Source organism: Dromaius novaehollandiae, chromosome 5 (genome assembly GCF_036370855.1).
Source record: "Dromaius novaehollandiae isolate bDroNov1 chromosome 5, bDroNov1.hap1, whole genome shotgun sequence".
NCBI classification, from domain to species: Eukaryota; Metazoa; Chordata; class Aves; order Casuariiformes; family Dromaiidae; genus Dromaius; species Dromaius novaehollandiae.
In genome coordinates, this window is record NC_088102.1 from 6,465,346 (window position 1) to 6,487,404 (window position 22,059).

At 40.1% G+C, this 22,059-nt stretch overlaps 1 protein-coding gene and 1 long non-coding RNA gene across 10 annotated transcripts in view; one reads left to right on the forward strand and one right to left on the reverse strand.

The window, feature by feature from the left end:
* Positions 1-127: 127 nt before the first annotated feature.
* LOC135328434 (uncharacterized) lies at positions 128-12,558 on the reverse strand. The gene is made up of 2 exons (XR_010389275.1): positions 10,268-12,558; positions 128-9,439 (listed from the first exon to the last, which is right to left on the reverse strand). It is a non-coding gene; the product is annotated as an uncharacterized LOC135328434 (long non-coding RNA).
* A 383-nt stretch (positions 12,559-12,941) lies between these two features.
* ARID4A (AT-rich interaction domain 4A) overlaps positions 12,942-22,059 on the forward strand; it is a 52,257-nt gene continuing 43,139 nt past the window's right edge. For 5 of the 9 annotated variants that reach the window (XM_064511902.1, XM_026100001.2, XM_026100002.2 and 2 more), the window contains exons 1-5: positions 12,943-13,178; positions 13,884-13,955; positions 15,537-15,647; positions 17,854-17,919; positions 18,873-18,963. In XM_064511902.1, the coding sequence (XP_064367972.1) occupies positions 13,950-13,955; positions 15,537-15,647; positions 17,854-17,919; positions 18,873-18,963 (274 nt within the window). In that variant the 5' untranslated portion in view covers positions 12,943-13,178; positions 13,884-13,949. Of the gene's footprint in view, positions 13,179-13,883; positions 13,956-15,536; positions 15,648-17,853; positions 17,920-18,872; positions 18,964-22,059 lie in introns of all 9 variants that reach the window. The other 4 variants (XM_064511901.1, XM_064511904.1, XM_064511903.1 and 1 more) reach the window with 1 other exon arrangement.

Here is a 22,059-nt window from a genome sequence, read left to right on the forward strand (position 1 = left end):
GTTCATGGTGTCTTTGCAAGATTGCAAGATAGTGGCTCTATTTCCTTTTTTGTGATGGGGAAAGTCAATTGAGACAGGAAGGTTTGTTTGAATAATTAATGATAAGTTTAAAAGATATCTTCAATCAGATAAGTTGCTTAAAGAATCTGGTTGTGGATATGTTGTGACCATCTCAGGCTTAAGGCTTAGTTACATGAATTTTCTGCCTTTCTAGCTGGGCATAACTATTAAAGTCTACTAGAACTCTAGATCAGACCTGTTTGAGCTAACACTCATCATGACTGTGATGGACAGCTTCTTTCAGTGCCTCCTCCTGAGGCAACAGTGGAGTTGTTACACCAAGTCAGGCTTTAGTTGTGTTGCTGTTTCTTCCAACTGAACTTACTGCTAAAACTTACTGCTGATTCAGGTGCTGGAGTCATCAGTGGGAGCCAGCTGGGAGGAAATTCAAGTCAGCAGCCTAAAGCATTAGCTTAGGGGGCTGATACTCCACTCACTGTATGTGACAACAGAACTACTTTATTCCCATCCTGAATGTCTTTGGCATTACGCTGCTGGCTGAAACTGCAAAATGGAAAGTTAAGATGCAAATGTGTGTAGCTACACACATCTATCCAATTTAAGTAACAGCCATTCAGAATTAGGGACAGGAAGTGTAACAACAGTTCACATAAATCAGGTTTCTGGGTTAAATGAGAGGAGAGCAAAATCAAGTGTGCATATTTGCAAGATGAAATGGAGGATAGGTGTTGCACAATACTTGAAAAATAAGGTTAGGAACAGAACCACCTCCCTTCCCATTCATAATCTCAAACTGGATACTTATCAGAGAACAGGGCATTTAAAAAGCTTCTTTGAAGAAAAAGCATGATTTAATTTATTGCATGTTGGAATAATTATACACCTTTCTATAATGAGAAGCAATTTAAGAGCCTATGAAATTCCAGTTTATAACAACCCATACAAAATGCTGCATAGCAGTCTTGTTTGTCATAGCAACATTCAGTTAAGTGATACCAAGGTGATCATTGCTGTCAGTTTTTGTTTCCAAATTAAGTTGTAACTGAGTTGTCAAGAGTGTAGGCTCTAGCTGTTTACTGTGCTACGTACGAACTGATCTTCATCTGTGGGAAGGAAAAGCACCTGTTATTTCCACTTCCACTGACTGCAAATAGGGAAGGAAGCAAAAGAAATGAGTGGTGCCTTATTTGGAAAAAACAGTTGCATTTATTCAGGGGGTCAAAGATAAAAGAGCAGGACAAACACTGAATAAGCTATTCCTAGTATCAATATTCCCCTTAACTTTTGAAGCAGTAGAAAGCTAGCTGACTTCTACTGAAGTGGCATTAAGCATTGCTACCTTTTAACAAACAAGAAGGATTAGGGAGGTTTGGCTGTTATTTGTAATCCAGAAGGATCCTCATTTCAACAGAAAAACTGCTGCAAATTCCCTATTACAGCTACTTTCATAGCCTTAACCTATTTGCAGGAGAAGTGCCAAATGGGATAGAGTGATACAACCACATTGCATTTAACAAATATAACTTTTATCATTACTTTGAAGCTAGTTACTTAATGATTAACTATGAATTTGTGCACTAACCTTCATAATGTTTCACTACTTTAGTCCACAGCTTATGGGATAAATTCTAATTTTAATGAATTTTGCTACTGCAAACTAGTGGATATGAATTATGACCACAGTCAAACTTTGTATTATTTATACTGCTTGAAACGCAGTACCAAATAACAAGAACAGGGGATGAAGTCTTCCAGAAGAAGGAAGTAGTTTACACGGCCAGTCACAACAACAATGACTATAAAATTTAGGAATGCAGTGGGACAGCACAGCATCATTAAACTTGAATAAATACTGGAGAGCATTTTTTGTTTTTTTGTTTTAATACATAAAACTGTCTCAGGCAAATCACTCTGTGAAAACTAAGATCCAGCAGGGCAAAAGCTGGATCTGAGATCATCATTTAAGGGAGGACTGTATCTGTTACAGAACAAGAGCAGAGATAAGGATACTCAATCTCAGCACTTAAAAAAGGACCTCTACTAGAAGCTAGGTGGGGATTTTTTTTGTTTGTGTGTTTTTAAGGATACAAACAACCAGAAAGATCTAACTATTGTAGATACTCCCTCCCTCTCTGGGCTTAAATCATATCCAGGAGAAAGTCTGAGGTGAGCCCAGAGAACAGACAGCTGATCAGTGACTAAAGCAAAGAAAGATTTGAAAGCTTCAGTCAATCTTCTATAGCTTCAGCAGTGGGGGATGCCTGGAGAAAACACATACACTCAGTCTCTGCAGAGTTGGAGCTCCAGAAAAGCTGCTCTTTGAGACTGAATATACCTCATGCTCCTACTTAAGTCTCACCAGTTTTGAGTAGTGAGCCACTTCTTAACATGGCAGTTGGCTGACTTGGTTCAGAGACGCTTGTAGCACATGCAGGCCCAATATGATAGACCTAACTAACTGCAGCAGTCAGCAACTGTGACATCTGAAGGCTCCCAGAACCACCTTAATTAACAGCAGAATCAGCAGGCTATCTCACAAAAGCAGGGCTTGGCTCCTGTTCCCGAAATGAAAATTAGCTTCTATAGTCTGACAGTGGTTGATTTCAACTTCACTTTATAGTGAAATGTGACAAAGGCTAACAACTGTGCCCTCAGCAGAGTAAAAAGTTCTGAATGAAAGGTTTCAGCAAGAGGTAATGCCTGCTTTTACCATCTAATTTGATTACTTCTGCCCAAAGCACTGGAAAAGTTTCAGTTTTGAAAATATCAGAAATGCAAAATTAGGCTCATACCAAGCAGCATTTCTTTTTGCTTCAGGCTTCAAGTAATCTACACAGTCCAGACTCTGGCCATTTATGGGAATACATAATAGAGCAGAAAGTCAAATACCCAGTTGGAACACATAGCTGTATTTCTTGCCATTCTGAAGCACATAACTTCAGCATTTTAATGCCATACACTGTTGCTTCAGACCCAAACCACATGTTCAGTAGAACACCAGAAAATAAGACTGTATAAACCAACTTGTTTCTTAGCTTAAAGTCATCCTTCCACCAAGAGACACATTTTAGAAGTGCACAGATCCAACAATGAAATGAGTAGAATGTGCAGTAAGATGCTTCCTCTCCTTAAGTCTCACACATCAACTTACTGTTATTATTCACCATCTGATGAATCATTACTCCGGTATTTAATAGGACTGGACATGTCACACTTCCTGTTGTTATAATTTAGTCAACAAATCCACACACACAAGCTTTATTCAAGAAATTGAAACGGGGACAAAGGTGAACTCTGAAGGTGACAAGATGCATTCACCAGTATCTAGTTTACATACATATGCATGACTGTACCAAGAAAGATTTCAGAATATGCAATTGGACTTGCACTGTTTAAAAATCTTGTTTGGACTGCAGCACCAGGGTAATCATAATTTCCATTGTTTGTACTGCTTTTACATGGCCTTAAAAATTAGTGTTTTGGATAGTATCTTTACAAGTGATTAATACTGCTGATGAAGCTATGGAAGATTGAGCTGTTTGAACAGATCGAAGCATTAATCCATACAAAAAAGTTTCTAGCAAGGAAGATGTACATAAGGATACCCCCCCCCCCAAAAAAAAAAAATTACTAATCTGTATTCCTCAGAAAGGAAACATTTCAAACATGATTTGTCTCGTTCAGATCTGACATATGCCAAGCATCAGGTCACTTATTACTTCTTTCCCACCACCAAAAATAGCTTGCTGGCTTAAGGTTAAAAAGCTCACACACTTGATGCGTGACTGTGCATATAGACATATTAATGTTTGAGATGCTATCTGGCTATATAGCATAAGTCATGGTTAAAGAAGTAGCTTTGGGATAACTACATCCACAGGATTGCAATGCTTTTCTTTAAGATAAAACTGTAACCATAGAAGGGAACACAAAACAGCAAATTCAGCTACACATCTTACACACTTATCAGCTCTAAGTCAAGATAATCACTACCTCTAAATAAAGTGCAGTTTCAGAATTCTAAAGAGAAGAATAGAAAATGTTAGTTGTCATAGTAATTTTGAAATAGTACCAAAAATACAGTAAGGAGACTGTTCCCTCCCCCTCATTTTCTTCCTTCAGTTGCATATGTCTGTAAGACAAGGACTTTTTCCTCCACCCACCCGTTTTTCAAGTTACATGCAGCAAAGGAAGTTACTTTCGCTTTAGAACTGAGAGCTATTCTGAGACACCAACTGCTCTTAACTTTCAGAAGATCTTGCTACTGATTATATCCAATTATACAAAGAGGCAGAAAACAGACTGTAGAAGAGGTAAGGGTATAACCTTATTATCTGGCCAATAAATATGTTTTAGTATTTGAGAACATGGGATCTACAACCAAGCTCAAACTAAGTCTCCCATTTCCAGATGGGCTAAGCAACCCTCATGCAGTGTTCTTCTTTCATCTTCAGTACACTCCTATTAAAGGACTCTGAAACAGTTGTTTAAAAATGGTTCTTACCCATAGCAGGGCCAACCAAAAATGGACAGCTAGAATAACGCAGCAAGCAGCCTCTCATAGTTCATAGTCCAAACATGTACATGCAGTCAGATACAAGAAAAATTTGAAGTTCCCTGGAATCTCCCCTACAGACAGCATAAGAACTGTCTACTCAAAATACCATTTTAACTGACATGGTAAGACAAGACAAATAGGAGTTTGAGAAGCATACGGACCAGTTTACTGCTGCATAAAGTTAGGTATCATTTGGGATGACATGTATAGTCTGCATATCCAGAACACATGGTAAACACACTATGATCATTAAGATTCCACTTTCAGCAGCAGGTTTTACTAATGGTAAGTTAAGTTATAGCAAGTGCACCTGGAAGTTGATATATTATTAAAAAATATTAAAAACAAAAAAGTCGAGCGATGCCTAAATCTATCACCATGAAATTCTTGAAAGTGAAGCTTATATTGTTCACAGGGCTTTTGGAAAAGCAGGAATCTGTTACTGTCATCATTTAGGGTAAGACAGAGACCCATTACATTAGACAGCACTAACAGGTTTCAAGAGCAACAAAGGAAGTGCTAGATGACTTTAACAGAACACTTTTATATAAAGGTTAATTTCAGCTCTCATTCTAGGTTTTTCCACACTCTGCAAAGTATATCACTTTGAGAGGCCAGTTTTCCCACATTCATTTCTCTATACATCAAGAATAATTAAAAAGAGAAATATGAAATACTGTATTAGGAGGCAGAACCGAGATGAAGCTTAGTGTGTTTTCTGCATGAGAAAGAAAGCCAGTTTAACAAGCCACTAATCTCCCAGCCAAATTGTCATTTGTACTCTCACAAGGTTGTCATTCTATTGTGCTGCTTGCAAGATGATAGAGGAGACCACCACCACACAAATAAAAAGTCACTTCTTTGATCGAGATTAATTTAACTCTCCAGAAAAGACATGTATTCTCTTCTTTCACAATTCTAGAAGTAACAGCACAGATCATTTCAGTAGTTCTGTTTACAGTGCAGCTGTACGGATGCAGCTAAGGTGGTGGCAGCCTACACAGAGCTGAAGTTCCTGACAGGAGAAAGCATATTCCCAAAGCTAAAGACCTCCTGCAAACAGTACATATGTCCTGCAATTAATTCACAGCTCAAGTGCCCTAGCATATTTAGTCATCGGATAGTTCTTTATGTTTACTGGCCACTTGGAAGTTTGCCACCAGTAGTAACACTGTTTAAATATATACAAATGAAAAAATCTCTTTTCAAAAAGAAAGTGTAAGTAGGAAGACTTTCAGAATTTAATCACTGTCACCAAGCTGTAGTTTCTCACCAACAGCAGCTACTTGCAGCTAATAACACTTAGCTCAAAAGACTAATGGCATTAATACTTTTTAAAAAAAGAATCAATAGTGACCAAGTGCAGTCTTGTTAACCAACACTGAAAAATTAATCACTTATGATTGCTTCAAGTGTTTTAGACAAGCAAAAGCCTTAGAAGAAAGGCCATGTAACTACTGCCTTCACAGGCTTCCTTGTGCTGAATACCCAGCCTTCGAGGAAGTAGTTGTTCCTTCTTTATGCCAGGCTGCGTGCAATTAATGGCACAGACACCGCTTTCTGGAAACTGGTAAGAAGGGACTGTGCACTTACAGCCCCATTTTGATGGGATCATGTTGCTTTACAACCCTTTTTTAGGTCTGTAACAATCCATCATTTTAATCAACAGCTTATGAACCTCCACAAGCTTGAAAGTGACAACTATGTAACGAGTGCACTAAGTGCAAGGACTCACCATCAATATTACAGCTATATTTTATTTGTCCTTTAGGTATTACAACAACTGTGAATAGATGTATTTTAGTAAAAATCCAAACTGAACAAGCCACTTACCAGTGTTTGAAAAAGCCTGTGTATATGGGAGCATAGTTCCATAACAGCTTTATTTCCTCTTGTACTTTTTAAACATAGCTACTTCTGCAGAAAGGAATCTTATTGGGGGGGGGGGGGGGGAAGCCTTCCAAGATACAAGCTACCAACAGATAACAAAGGCATATAAGATTCTTACTTCAGATTGGCCATGACAAATCATTCAGAAAATTGTTTTTGAAAAAGCAAAATCCAAGAAAACCCTGAATCTTCCAGCACAGATATGGAGAGAATGATCCAACAGAAGTCACTTCTCTTTGCCAAAGTGAAACAACAGCCTCCTTGAGTACTCCAAGTTCAGCACCAGTCAACTTCTTAGATATGAGTAACATTAAACACCCATTCAGTATACATTTACTCAGTCTGGTATCACAAAAGGCTGAAGAAGTAAACACACAGTTGCTCCAAGGCAGATACAGGAATACCTTCTATTTCAGACACTTAGGTTATTCAGAAGATTCCAGTAAGATTGAGTACAGCATGCAACCTCATTTAAGTGCTAAAGTTTAAGACTTTTTTTTCTCCTGTTAATTTTCATAGCAATGAAATATGGAACAGCCACTCCCACAAATACAGTTTTTGCATTCAAGTTTCACCACATATGTTTGATTTAGATGGGTGGTGACTCAAGCACTAGTAGCTCTAAACAAAATCTTATTCTATTAAGAAGAATACAGAATATCTGGAGATTTAGGTGTAAGCTTAAAAATTTTCAACACAGGAATACTAAAGTCGCTTTTATTCTGTATGCAGACTAGTGACTAAATTTACACATTAGCAAACCATTCCTTCAATCCTGTATAAAAACATCTCACCTTGAAAGAGATCTCTTTAGATCCAAACTTCTGCTGATCAAGCGTTTACATCAGTAATAGCATCTTTAACTACAACTCAGAAACCAGGTAAAAAATGTTTTTAAGTTGCATGCAGTAGAGAGATTTTGGAAGCCAGTTAAATCCAAAGAGCTTTAAAAATTAAAGTTTACAATACCGAATGGCTGATAAGCTAAGATAACCCATACGTGTACATGCACAAGGTACGTTTCTAGTACTAACCAGTGTCTTGTGCATGACAAAAAAATATTTATAAATCCTGAAACAGAAGGTTTGATTACTCGCTAATGACAGAGCTCATCCTTTGCCTTTACTACTGGCATTCACAGACAAACTGCTATTCTGAAAAATGCATACAAGGATGTTCTCCTTCAGCAGTCATATGAAGTACAGTACCAGCCAGAATAACAACTGAATCGTCTCATTTGACTTCAAGTATTTACTTAAAATTTAGAAGGACAGACTGATCACTTGTTTCCAGATGATGATAACTGAAGTCCTTTGCCACATTTGAAGTAAAGCTGATAATTTAAGAAGGTAATTACAGCACCCGGCTTACAAACCTGCTGTGCAGATCTCCATCTTCTCTGTAGTACTGTACACCAGTGTTTTGCACTGGCACACTAAAGACCAAAGAATCAGCTCTTACTTCTCTAATATAGTTGTAATAGCCTCACTGATGTGAAGCTGTAGTCATTAGAAATGATTCTAATGTAGTGTGATTTTTAATCAAACTACCTATCTTGTATTTATTTGCCAGGCAACAGATGAGAAATTAAACATCTATATTCAGGTAATTTAATAACACGTGGCAATAGCATGCAAATTGGCTTTGGAGTTCTATCTTAAGTAAACCTTGGCTATGTCACTCTCCTTCCATAGTAGCTCAATTAGTTAATGTTTCATACAAATATATTAGCTATCCTAATAGAAAATTACATACCAGAGAAAATAGTCTCTTGCAATAAATAGTTCTTATTCCGTCCAAACACAAGATTACCAGATCAGTCTTAAAAAAGAAACATTGTATGTTTCAAATTAACAGACTGCATAATACATGCCAAAACCCCTCCACAGACTAACAGGCTAGAAGGAAAGCAGCAGTTAAATCAGTTGAGAACTAATACCTCTTCTCTTGGTGCTAGGCTGCTAATAACGCAGATCAGTTGATGCATCACTAATTTCTGCACACATTTTATAACATGCAAGATTATAGTTAAGAACTGCAGCCACAAAGCTAACAGCCTGGACATAGTTTATTCAGTAAAAATGGGAGTACTTCTCCCTGGAGATATCTGAAGCCTCTAACAAGAGCTACTCGACTCAAGCTGAGCACATATCATCATTTTACTAATGTTACTTGAGGGAGCAACTACAAAATGAGTACTACTGTTAGCTGCAGAGCTGACTAGAAATCTCTCTCTCTCAGACTTTTTCACACAAAGCATTATGTTTTAATTTTCATGACTATCCATATCCAGAAGTTACTGCACTGCTGCAAAACATACCCATAACAGACCCAGGAAAGCACTAGTAACCTTCAGGGAATATAATGCACTAATTCAGGCTTCTTAAGCACTGCTACACATTGTGACTTCCACATCAGTAACACACAACAAAATCATGAAAAATAGGATGCACAATTAAGTTTGATTTTGAATAACTAAATATCCATTTTGGGGAACACAGAGACAGGAATGTGCAGAGCTGTGTAAACTGTATAAGCATTTAGCATTACCAAAAGATACATCTATATAAAAACATATGTATGTGTATATGCATATATGTGTGTATGTATATACACATACACATATATATGGAACTTACTGCTACTGGTTAAGAGTAAAGCACAATTTTTTTCCTTGACTAGGAAAGAAGGTTTAACCTTTCATTTTTATAAACCAGCTACCATTTACTGAACTTTGTGGTGTCAACTTTCACATTCTTCTCCCCCCCCCCCCATTTCTGGACATTAAGTAATTAACTTCTTCTTGACACACTTCTCTCTGAGTATACTATTACTTAGACAATAAAGCTCTGTGGCAAGCATAGAGCTGACCTCTTCAGTTGTACAGAAATGCAGCAGTTTCACAGAGACAGATGTTCTGAACCTCAAGGCAGATGCTTCTCAACCACCACTGAGAGTGTCATCTATTTACTGACAGAATGGAAACCAAGGGGAAGAGCATTTAAAAAAGGAGAACTAAACACTAGAAAACAAGAATATAAGAAGCTAGAAGTCTAGACATCTTCTGAACATCTATGAAGACGGACACAGAGTAACATACTATTTTATTACATACATTCACAGCCAAAGCATTCCAGAAGTACTGATTCTTGTTCTAACACTGAGCTTCTTTGTACATGCATTCCAAGTTCTTCTGTGTACATGTAAATGCAGTATATCAAAAGCAATACTATTTTGAACAGAATTAAGACTGACTTAGCCCAGAAATCCCTCTTTTTATAATCTTGTCTCTCTTCTCAAGGAAGCCACATGATACTTTCAACAATTGTTAGTTGGCTGCTACTTGTATTCTTATAAGCAATACTGTAGTCGGATACAGAAGTCACTGTACTTGCCTCTTGAGTGCCAGATCTGTGGAAGACTTCTAGCAAGACTTCTGTAAATTCTGCAACTAACACCGAAGAAGTTTTACAGTATTTTTTCTAATTTACTTACAGGATCCAGCCATCACCCAAGCTCTGGAATTACATGTGACTGAAGATCAGTTACATGCTTAGAGTAACTTGATGTTTTTGTGTTAGTGTCTGGGGAGGCTTTTTGGTTTGTTTGTTTTTAACTTAAGAAGCCTTGTGGTAATTTGTGCAGACTAAGATATTCCAAGGTGAGTCTTATGTACTGCATATATATGACTTTTGGTACTAATAACACATAATACAAGTACTGCTGCTTTGAACAATGTTAAGTATTTTTTCTGTTGTTTACCTATTTACAGTAAGAGTAAATAATAAAAAGACTTACTATGATTCAGTCTCATTTTGTAACTTTTCCCAAAAAGGTTAAGTCTGGATGATAAACTAGTTCGTGACAGAAAAGTCTGCTGCTCATTTTTTCCTCCACTCATTTCAGATTTTCCCTGTAATATCTGGGGGTGGGGTAGGGAATATAGGGAGAGAGGAAAGATCTTGAAGTCTCACAGCTGTTAATTAACACTGACATACTTTTAAGATCATACATTTAAGATGTAGGATTTCAATATCATAATGTAACTTTGAGCCCTGAAATTCATATTCCAATTAAAAGTTATTTTAAATAAAAGTCTTATCTGCCTTGCCAAAAGCACAGCTTTTCCATTTCGTTATTGTATTATTTCATTCCATTATAGTAGACATCATCCCTAAGTTGTGTCAGAATGTTTGGACTATTTGGTAAGCTGCCTAGCTTGGCATTCTTAGGTGCTTTAAATACCATAAAAGAACAAGTCACCCTCCTGCTGACTAGCTATATAGGAAAAAAGTCCTTTTGCTCACAGTAATTAGATGGCTAACATGCCTAAACATTCTAGCTGTAACAGATACACACAGGTGGCTAGGATTTTTCTGCTAGAAATCAGAAACAAGACTGATTCGTTTCATCATGAGCTGTTATTTATTGAGTGATACTATACTTAGCACAGAGATACAAATGCAGCCTCAATCCCAATTTAAGTTATAATATATCTGTCCAATATATTCCATGGTTTACAGAGATCAAAAGTTCACATTTAAAGTGGATTTTTTAAAGTTTTGCTAACAGTATGATTTAACTTAATATATTCTAAACAATAATAAGCTCTTCAGTTTATTCTCTTTGTAAAAGAGAACTACAATACAGAAATAAGTTCGCTACATCCCTCAACATTAAAAAAATCCCTCAAGCCTTTATACATTTTTGTATACAGCTTCAAGCATCTTTGTATTTGCAACTTAGATCCAAACACCAGAAAGTTAGTTACCCTTCCCACTCAAATCTACCCTTAACTACCCAGTTAAATCTACCCTTGCATTAACCCTTTCTACATCTCTAAAACTTATCCATACTGTACACCAATGCTGACTAAATTCTCTAGAGAATTGTCCCTTTTCCTGCTTCTTTCTAAAGTATCAGATAAAAACAAAAAAACCCAAAAAACTGAAATCGCAATTGAAATGGAAACAGCTCCTAAGCTAACAGTTCATTTCTGTCAATATTGGCACAGAGGCCCTCTAAACTATATTGACAGGTCCCACCACTGCTGTTTTAGGCAGACCCAAGGCATGTCATGATGCAGGGAATGAGAGCTGTGAAGCACACACTCATTACTCTATGGAAAACACAGGAGCTACATTACAATCGAGTTTTATATAGGAAGTCAAAATGGGAAACTATTATTAAAACTCGAATATATTTCCTGCCTCCTAAGACTGTACCTTTAGAGAGTTTCCATCACAGACACTGAAGGAATGGACAGGACTACGGCTACTTTTTTTTTTTTTTTTTTTTTTTTTTTTGCATTAGGCCTACTCAGCCCCCAGTCACCACCACCGTCTTCCCGTGTCCTTGCTGCATCTTCCTGCGAAGAGATGACCTCAGCCGCCTGGCGAGAGGCCAGAAAGCAATCACAAGCGCCACTGCCATGTGCAGAAGCGACCAAGCAGCAAGAGCCGGTCACGTCCCCCTCCCCACGCTTCGCCCCAAGTGCGTCACGGGCAGGAGGGGATGATTAACAGCGATGGGGCAACGCGCTCCGCCGCGGAAGGGAAGCGCAGCCACCCCATGCCCTGCCCGCACCAGCCGTGCCGGGAAAGCGGCACGGGCAGTGCCTGCGGCCCCTACCTGCAGCCCCGGCGGCGTCTCTGCTAGGGCGCTCGGCAGCGACGGGGGCAGAGGACGGGGCGAAGCCCTGCCGCCGCGGAGTCCGCGCCTCGCCGCGCCGCTCGCCTCCTCCCGGCGGGCCCAGCGGTCGCGGGAAGCGGTTACACCGCGCGCCGCCAGAGGCGCGCGCGTCGCCGCAGCCCAACGGTCGCCGCCGCTTCACTTCCGGGCCCGGCCGGGCGCCGCTCACCGCTGCGCCACGGCCGCGGCAGAGGACGAGACGCGGCCGCCGGCACCGCAGAGCGCGGGGGTGGCGCTGGGAGGAGTGGGGAAAGCCCGGCCTCCTCGGAGTGCGGGAAGAGGCCTCCCGCCGCCGCCGCCCCCCCGCCAGAGGGGCACAGACCACTCCTGCCGCCTTCCTCCCACGGCCTAAAATGGGAAAGAGCCTCACACAAAATGGCGCCAGGAGGCTGGCCGCGGCGCATGCGCTCTGGCGCCCCCCGGCCACTGCCGCTGCAGGACTCTGTCCCCGCCCTCCGCCTCCCCCCTCCCTTCTTCTCGGCCCCTCCCCCGCCCCGTTTCTAAGAGACGGCGCGCACCAATCGCATCCCGCCGTTGCTCTTCCTGACCCCGACCGTAGCCAATCGCCGCGACCAGAGCGACATCCGGATCCAGCTCGCACCAATCAGCACGGGAGAAGGCTGACTTCACTTCAACTGCGGCCAATCGAAGCGCGCTCCGGAGGAGCGCCAATCAAAAGTCCCGGTAGCCCTACCTGCGTCGGCGGCTGACCAATGCTCTCTTTCGGCCGCCCTGTGACCAATGGGGGTGCTGTCCGCGGCGCCCAATCCGGGTGGGGCAGAGCCCCCGGGGCGTCACGAGGGGCCAATGGGAGTTCGAGCAGGACAGATTCTGCTCAACAGCTTGTTATTTGGCTCATCGCTGGTGATTCGGTGCGAGTCCGGGCTGGAGGGGGTGGAGCGGAGCTCAGCCGAGCCGCCGCCGCTGTCGGGGCTGTCGTCGTCGCGGAGGGGGCCGCGGCGCTGGGCGCGCAGCGGGGCCGGGCCGGGCGCTGCCCCACTTCGCTCCGAGTTTAAAGGTAGGAGGGAGCCGCGGGGGGGCTGGCGGGCGGCTCGGCAGCCGCAACTCCGCCGCCGTCCCGGGGGAAGGGGGGGGGGCGCGGAGCGGAGCGGCGGCGTCTCACCCCCCAACCCCCTCCCCTTCCACCGCGGCCCCATCGCGCCCTTGCTGCCCGCGAAGCAGCGGGGACAGGACGGCGGGGACGCGGGGACTCCCTTCCCCGCCCCGCTCCACCCCCGCCGCTGCCGCCGTCCCCGGGGCTGCCCCGACACTCCGCCGCGGCGGTGGGGTCCGTCCCCGCCCCCCTCTCCGCCCCCCCAGCGCGGGGCTGGGGGGCCGCGGCGGGCCGCCCGGGCCGGCGGGGGTGCGGGCGGGCGCGAGAAGTCGGCCGGGCCGCCGGGGGCGGGGGGCGGGGAGGAGGGGCTCGGCGCGTCCCTCGGAAAGTTGCGAGGGCCGGTGGCGGGCGGGCGGGAGGCGGGGGGAGGAGGCGGCGGCGGCGGCGGGCGGTCGCCCTTGTTCGGCCGCGGGTTTCCCTCGCGAGCCGCGCGCGCGCGCGGCGCCCCGGCCTCGCCGCCCCGACACGGCGCCGCGGGGAGCGGGAGCAATGGCGACGTGACACGGCGGGCGGCGGCCGCGCTCCCCTCGGCGGTCCCGGCGCTGCTCGCCCTTCCCGCCTCCCCGCGCGGCCGCCGGCCTTCACCCGCGCCCTCCGCTTCTCTTCCAGCCTTTCCCCCCGCGCCGGTGGCGAAGAGAAGACTTTGAGCTGGAATCCCGCGAATAACCTCCGAAGATGAAGGTAGGCTGAGTCCCGAGCCGGCCGCCGCGGCGAGGCCGCTCTAATCCCGCGTCTTCCCGGAGCAGCGGCTGGGCTGGAGCGCGCCGCCCTCCCGTCCCCGCTCCCGGCGTCCTGCCGCAGCAGCCTGGGGGTCTCCGCGTTGTTGTCCTCCGCGCTGGCGTCTTTAAACGCTTCCTGTATGAGCAGCTGCTATTGCAAGTTTGCAAAACCGCAGGTTTTTGTCCCGCCTTAGCTGCTGCCGTTCTTTCGGGGCAGAGGCTTAACAATGCGGGATAACGCACAAAAGAGGGAGCAAACTTTTCGTGCCCTCGGAGATGAAGAAATAACTGGTGTTCTGTCTTTTTAATCATTATTTGATATTCTGTGCTGGTTTCCTATACTCGTGGGCTTTTTCAGCATGGTAAGTCTGTCCTTGTTTATCAGTTCTTATAAGTGCAAATAAAGTGAAATATTAAGTAATAAAGGCCAGATAAAGAAAAATATAATTAGAAATATATTTTTTCTTTCTCTTAAAACATATAAGCAATTAAACCTTTACAAAAGCATTTCGTGGAAAAAAACTTGTAGTTAACAGCCTTCTGAAAGGTTATAGCAAATTTCTCTAGAGGTCTCCTTCTAGTCAGCAGAAAAAAACTCGCTGTATAAAATGCTATAGGCTTAACTTGTAGGTATTAGGATGATAGCAATCTTAAATGTTTTAAGCAGTCTCCGTGATTGGAGCACTTGTAACTGATAAAACTGCAACTATCTCTTATGCTGCCTTCTTAGAGTTGAAATACTTTCCTTTTGTACATTGTATAAGAATGACTTGAATTTACAGTCATTCCTATACATTCTTGCCCTCTTTAGAAGTTTCAAATATCAGTTTAACATCTCTAAAGGTATTTCTGGGAGAATAATCAGGCTGACAAAATTGGGGGTCAACATCACAGGTGAAACAAAACTTCCTGCAACTTATTTATGATGTCAGTGTGAAATCGGCTGTTTAGCTAGCCTATTCTTTTTAAATTTCTTAGGAAAAAATATTTATTTTGCTTGTAAAGATTTCTGTATGGTGCAAAATACTGCTTTTTAGCATTTATCTCTTATCTAAATTCTAATAGAAGTTACTACTCTTCTTTTTTTTAAATATTTGACAGTTAATTGTTCCATGCCTCATTTTGCAATAATTCTGTAGAGAAAAATGTTTCATAAATTATTTGAAAAAGTTTGTTCAGAATATGTTAGGTAAAAATATCTAATATCTGAGATCATCATGGGCACTCTCCTAGTTTATCGATTCTGCTGGAGAAGAATGATGGATCATTGTTAGAATTCAGTTAACATAGTGTGAATTTTAATATATCTTGCTCTCCAATATTTGTTTGCTTGTTTGTTTTTTTTTTTTTTAAGAGCAGCGTGATTGCAGTTTTGAGTTGTACAGACATTCTTTATGGCTTAAAGATCAATAGCAATAAAAGTTTAAATGTAAAATGAAATATATGACGATGTAGCTATTGAAGACAATACTTTCTTCAAACATGTTCTATAAACATAAATAAGAGGGACTAAACTTTGTTCATGTTTGTTGTTTCCTAATAGGCAGCAGATGAGCCTGCCTACCTGACAGTGGGAACTGATGTCAGTGCCAAGTACCGTGGTGCCTTTTGTGAGGCAAAGATTAAGACAGTGAAAAGACTTGTGAAAGTCAAGGTAGTGTACTATGGTTGTTGCTGGTTTTATCATAGCGTTGCATTAAAAAGATTGTCAGAGAAGATCACAAAGATTAGAAAATGGTCATCACTTTACACTGTGAATTTTAAAGAATGCTTGAATATTTTGGTGCATTTATGTTTTTCGTGTTATTTTTATTTTTCCTTACAATGTGCTGCAATAACAATGGGTTTAAAAGTTACCTATTCTTGCTATTTATTTCCCAATCACAGTTTCCTTCTATTTGTGAGTTCATCAGTCTCGCAGCAGTTAGTTTTGATGTCACAAGCAGAGGATTATGGCTTTACATGAGTAATAAGGAATAAGAGCAAACGCTTCAGAAGGAAAAATTCCGTTTCATTCTAGCTGACATTCTCAGTTCTATATCTAGGAAGTTAAGGAGCAATGCAAAAAATTAATCAACGTGAGAACAAAAAAGGTGGCTGTACTTAGTTTCTTAATCCAGTTTTCAGAATTGTCCAGGAAGATATTTGTTAGTTTTGAGCATCTTGCTTCCAGATAGTCTCGCTTCTAAAATGTGTTCCTTTGCTGTAACTGGTTTCCTGCGCAGGCATAGTACTGGCACTTAGTATTCGTTCACACTCACAGGTTTGGTGCCAAAACACCTCTCCCCCCTCAAAGAAAGCATTACTTTGATATTGTATTATTATTGTTAATGTTAATGTAGGAAAACAAAGTATAAAACCTGGTTAAATAGAAGTTAAGAATGCAAAGTAAATACAGAAATTGTTCTTGTACTTTGTTCTGTCAAAATCTTCCCACTTCCTACTTTCTAGTCTACTGTCCAGGATATGTAAATAAGACATTAGTGACCCAAAAAACCCCAACAAATAAAGAGATAAAAGCTTCTTTTTATAACTACGCATCTAAGTTTTCATGTGCTTTAATGCCTAGATCATGTAGAGAAGCTATCAGCCTCTTCATTTACATATGTAGATCATATCACTTTATCAGAGTGCTTTTCATGATAAAAAATAAACAAAACCAATCCAAATCTTTCAGTCTTTTTCCTTGTTCTTAATGAGTAGTTTTAGAAATTTGTGATGTTCTTTGAAATCTGTGTTAATGAGATGCTCCGTGGGAAGCAATGTGCTGTCCTTCCTAGTCTGACATTGTTGATTCTGTACCTATAGTGGTCTGACATAATATTTAGACTGTTCATAGGTGTGATTTTCTTCTCTCAGAATCGTATCGTTTATTACTGTATGATAAGATTTGAAAGTATATTAGGCTACTATGACTTGGTGGAAATGGCTGTCGCTGTATCTCGATTGTATTACAACAATTGAAGTGTTAGCAAGCTAAGCCTGATCTTGTAATTAAGAGTATGTGGGCACACCCTGGCATGCTTGCCAAGTCTAGAGAATTCAGTAGCCTCTTCCTGAGTACCACAGTTACCTGTGTTCATCTCAATGCTGATATAAAATTTAAATAATGATTACCTGAACTGTATTATTATTCTGAAGTCATATTAGTATGAATAATACTTTACTTTGTGTGTCGGTTTCATCATGCCGCTAATACTGTTTTTAAAAATACCGTTACAGTGTATTCTGTATTTGGGGAGACTTTGAGGGGAGCTGGAAAACTGGACATCTTTGGAGATGGAGAGAATGTTTCAGGAATTTCTGGAACTGATTTCTATTTCATTATACTTTAAGTGATTCACATCTTTACCATAGAAAGAACTTCTTGCTCAAGGTAGCAGATAGGGTAGTTTTGCAGCCAGTTCAGTGATTCTGATTTAATATACAGACCTTTACATTTTGCAGTCCTATAGTAAACAAAGAGCTTCAAACAATGTGTTGTTAGTAAAGTATTGCAGTTAGTATAGACAGAGGTAAAAAGCCACTTTAGGCTTCTAATCTGGAGACCCAATTCCAAACATGTCCTGGATTGTGTCAAAATCGAACCTCAGAGTTTCATCAAAAATGTGCAATGGCTGATGCTTGATTTGACTTTCCTCTTTAGTTACAGTATTTCAGACTGAGTAATAAATGTGATACTTGGGCTTCCTGTGAGTAAAGTCATCTATGCTAAATGTTTTGCATTAAATAATGTTCAAGTCTATTTGATCGATGAAGATTTTATTTTCCATGTTGTTGTCATAAAGGCTTTTTCATATACTTTTTGTATGCTGTTGAAAATAAGATATGTATAAATGTGTTACTGAATATCTTTCCAGGTGGTCCTGAAGGGAGATAACTCAACTCAGTTAGTGCAAGATGACCAAGTGAAAGGACCGCTAAGAGTATGTATATTGCATGGCTTTTTTTCCTTAATCAAATAAATTGTAAGATTCTAGATTTTGACATTGTTTATATGGGTACATCTACTACAGCATTTAAATCAACAGAAGACCTGTTGCTTTAGGTCAGGTTGATTCTGAGTAATCTTAACTTTTGTGGTTTCTATAAGCGGTTTCCACTTTTCCATGTGATATAATTCATATGCAAACAGTATACACACAATGCCTTCTGTAACTTCTTATAAGTAATGGAAAGCTTGATTTTATGTGAAGCAAAATTCAAGTCTGTTAGACAATGGTAAATATGATTGCTATAAGTACATTTTAAAATAGTTAATATACTTTATGTAAAATATGAGTTTGCGTATTTATGATATGCAGTGTTTATCTGCTAAAACAGATAGCTGCATTATGAAACACTGACTGCAAATTCAGCTCTTCAGTGGAGAACATCTTGTTTTGTCTTTCTTTCCTCTGTAGTTACTGCAGGATCACCAGTGTATGTTGTAGCCTGTTACTGAAACTTTGGTCTATCTGACAGTACAACACTGAATAAAAATGTTTGATTTTAGAGCAAATTTTATGGTGTTGAAAAATACTAGAAATAGTATAAACTGCATACACTCAAAAATAAAGTAGTAGTTACTTTGACTGGATATTTGCATATTTATTTCAAATTAGCCTTCTATTTTTCTTGTTATGATATAAGTCCTGCTGAAATTAGATATTCTGAGATTCTTACTGCTTTACTGTCTACTCAGAGTTCAGCAACATGTGTTTAAGGACCTTTGCTCTTATAAGCTATATAACCGATGTCTACATTTCACAAAGCGACATTTAGCTAAAATGAGTCCTAAAAATATCTAGTCTGCTAGAGGAATTAGTGTGTGTATCTGTGTTTCCGCCATTATATGAGTTTGGGATTACAGGTAACCTTAAGATACTCCCTTTTGCAGGTTGGTGCAATGGTTGAAACCAAAATGCCTGATGGATCCTTTCAAGAAGCTGTTATCAGCAAGTTGACAGATGCTAGTTGGTATACTGTAGGTGAGTAGCCACGTGCTTTCACTCATCATCCCTTGAACAGTATATTTGTAATTGTAGGTAATAGTGTAAGTAATTATATCTGGTATTTTAAGATCAGAGGGAGATTTTGGAGGAGACTTTTTTCCAAGTATTCCAGGTCTTGTTTCCTTTTCTATTTAAAATTGCAGATAATTATTTCAGGTTCAGGGAGACTGTTGCAAATTTAATTGCAGGACTGAGCAATCAAGTTTTATTTAGTGCTGTGTATGTATACTGATGCTGGTTTCAGTCACTGGAATTCAAATAATTTATTTCCTGATTTTGAAAGATGCAAACTTTAAAATTGCACTTCTAGCTGAAAACTCCTGGCCTATAATGAATGACTGAGATGCAAGCATTCTTTCACTATGTACAATCTGTTGTTATACACAAGAATAACATCTCTAGTATCAATAGTTTCTTTGCATTCTGAAATAATTTCTGTTTAGTGTAAAGAGTTGAGGGTCATGTTTTGTATGAAGCAATAGGAGAAAGGATTTTTTTTTTTAATTTTTTTAAGAATTGGCACATCCTGCCTTAGAAAAGGGGGGGGCATATCATTTGCAAGTAACGATTAGCTGAAGTGAAATAGAAAACTGTTTTGCTTCTTGTTTGGGGGACTCATGTTCTTTTCAGTTGCTGAAATAGAAACCATAGAGAATACAGGTTCAGTGAAATTTCTGTGTTGAACAAGGATTCACTGCAAGATAAACTTCATTATTTTGAATAATAAAAACTGCCTATTCTGATCTCTACATCTTTCTGACACAGTTTTAGAGATAGTGGTGAAAATCAGCAACCCTCAGGTAATACTAGATAGGCCAGTAAGAAAATAATATTTGAATCAAATAGCTTTGCAAGCACCCATCCTTTTGCACGGCTTCTTTACAGTAGTGGAGGGTTATATTCACAAAGAGTAGCGTGGAGGGATCATGCTCCTCTTAACTGTACACTTAACTATACACGCTACTCTTCTGCATTGCTTTTGACATTGATACTTGTAAATTTTAGATGTTGTTGGTTACTTTTTACTGGCTGCTTTGTATACCGAATGTATTCCGCATTACATCATGTTCTTCAGTATTCTGTTGAAGTCCGTATAGCGTAAAGTGTCAATTATTTTGATTTATCTTTTCTGTAAGAGAGAAAGAAGCTGTTTTCAGTAGTCCAACTTGTTTTGTCTTTTTCCATTGCAATAAGTTAGTTTTTGATTTCTTTGGTGGAATCAGGATAAGGATCTCACTGCAAGTAATTTAGAAGGATTTATCACTATGTGATTATTATCATTGCATGCTTTAAATGTGAGCCAGTTGACTTACCAGTTGACAAAGTTCACTGCTCTTTGCATTTTCCTTCAGGAGCATAAAATTGCTGTAAAATTCTAGAGTAGCTGTAAAATCGTAGCGTGTGTAAGGTTGGAGGGAAGGGCAGGATGAATTTGGAGTGCAGAAGACTTAAAATCTACTTGGTTTAATACTATGATGTGACATACTTGATGAAAAACAATGAGCTTTCAACTTTGATTTATATTGACTTAGAGATTCACCATTCTGATACAGGAGAAATAAGAAATACTGTCTTGCACTAATAATTTTATAGTTAGCGAATTAGCATTTCCATTTTAAAACCCTTTCTAATTTTAGTTTTAAAATAGCTTTGGCTGTTTGAATCTTGTTTGAATTTGGATCCAAAGATTTACACCAGTAAACGAACCCTACATATTGCTGCTTTAGTAGTAAAAAAAGCTTTAAACTGTTAATTGATAAAGTGTGCAAGTTTCTTCGTGCTTTTACATTTGGCAGGTAAACTTTAAATAACTTTTTTTTTTTTCGAGGCTGGGAGGAATGGTGCGGGTTTTTTTGCCTTTGAGCACCGCACTTCTGTCAAAAATCTGTACTTAATGGTCAGATAACTTGGACTGGGAATACGTGATTGGCCTTGTTAAATGCAGACACAATTCTACTAGAACAAGCTGTTGAACACTCCACAATAACAGATTGTGCCTGTCATGATTTTTACTTTCTTTATACATTTATAAAATTGCCATTTCTCAGACAATCCAACCAATGGTTTAGTTTATTATCCAACTTTTTTCCCAAAGAAATATCTTTGCCAGGTTGAATGGAGAAAATAAACCCATGTTTTCCTGTGGTAAAAACTGAACTCAGCTAGTTACTTACATGCAAGTCTGAGGACTGCTAAGATTTTGAAAAAAATTTGGAACTTGTGGGGTTTTTTTGTTTAAGTAATTATATGCTAAGTTAACACACAGAACTGTAATATGGCACCTAGTGTACATATATCTCTGACTACAGAATAAGACACAGTTGTAACAAATTGGAGTTGTATTTAGAATTTATGAACATTTTTATGAGCAGTATGTAGTGGCATGCTTATTGGTTTGCAAAGTAGAGGTAACGTATTGACCGAAGTAAGTAGATTATGAATTTTGTATCCTAATAAAAAGGTTATTTTAACTTTTAAAATTGGGGAAACACACTAACTTGAATACAGGAACATTGAGGTATGAAAAGTGAGAAGTGATGTATTTTTAGCTTGCTGCTCCCGTTGTTTCTTTGTAGAAAATTTTGGCAAGAAATAGAAATGTGTTGCTGTCAGGTGAACACAGTTGAATGGTTTCCTTTCTAGTAGACAGTGGGCCATACTACTTGGCAGTCTTAGTGGCTGATTCAGTCCAGGCTAAGGAGTCGAAGGGGAAGTGGGTTACACAGCCCTCTCATTTCTAGAATGTATTTCTGAACATGGTCAGGCTTGAGTTGGAGAGCACAAGGGAAAGCTCGTGTTTCAGTAGTATGTGCTTTTCTTGTACAATTTATTTTCTGTTTATGTAACGTCTCTTTTTCAGTGATCTAAAAGCAGACTGGTAAGAATAGGGAAACCAATAATACATTACAATTTATTTTTTTTCAAAGTATTAACTACAAAAATCTGAAAAACCCACCAAACCAAACCCCACACGTGACCCATGTCTAGTAAGAAATAATGATGTAGAGAGGTACTTAAAGAAAAAAAGTCTCTTGAAATAACTTTGTTTTGTTCAATAAAGTGAACCAGTAC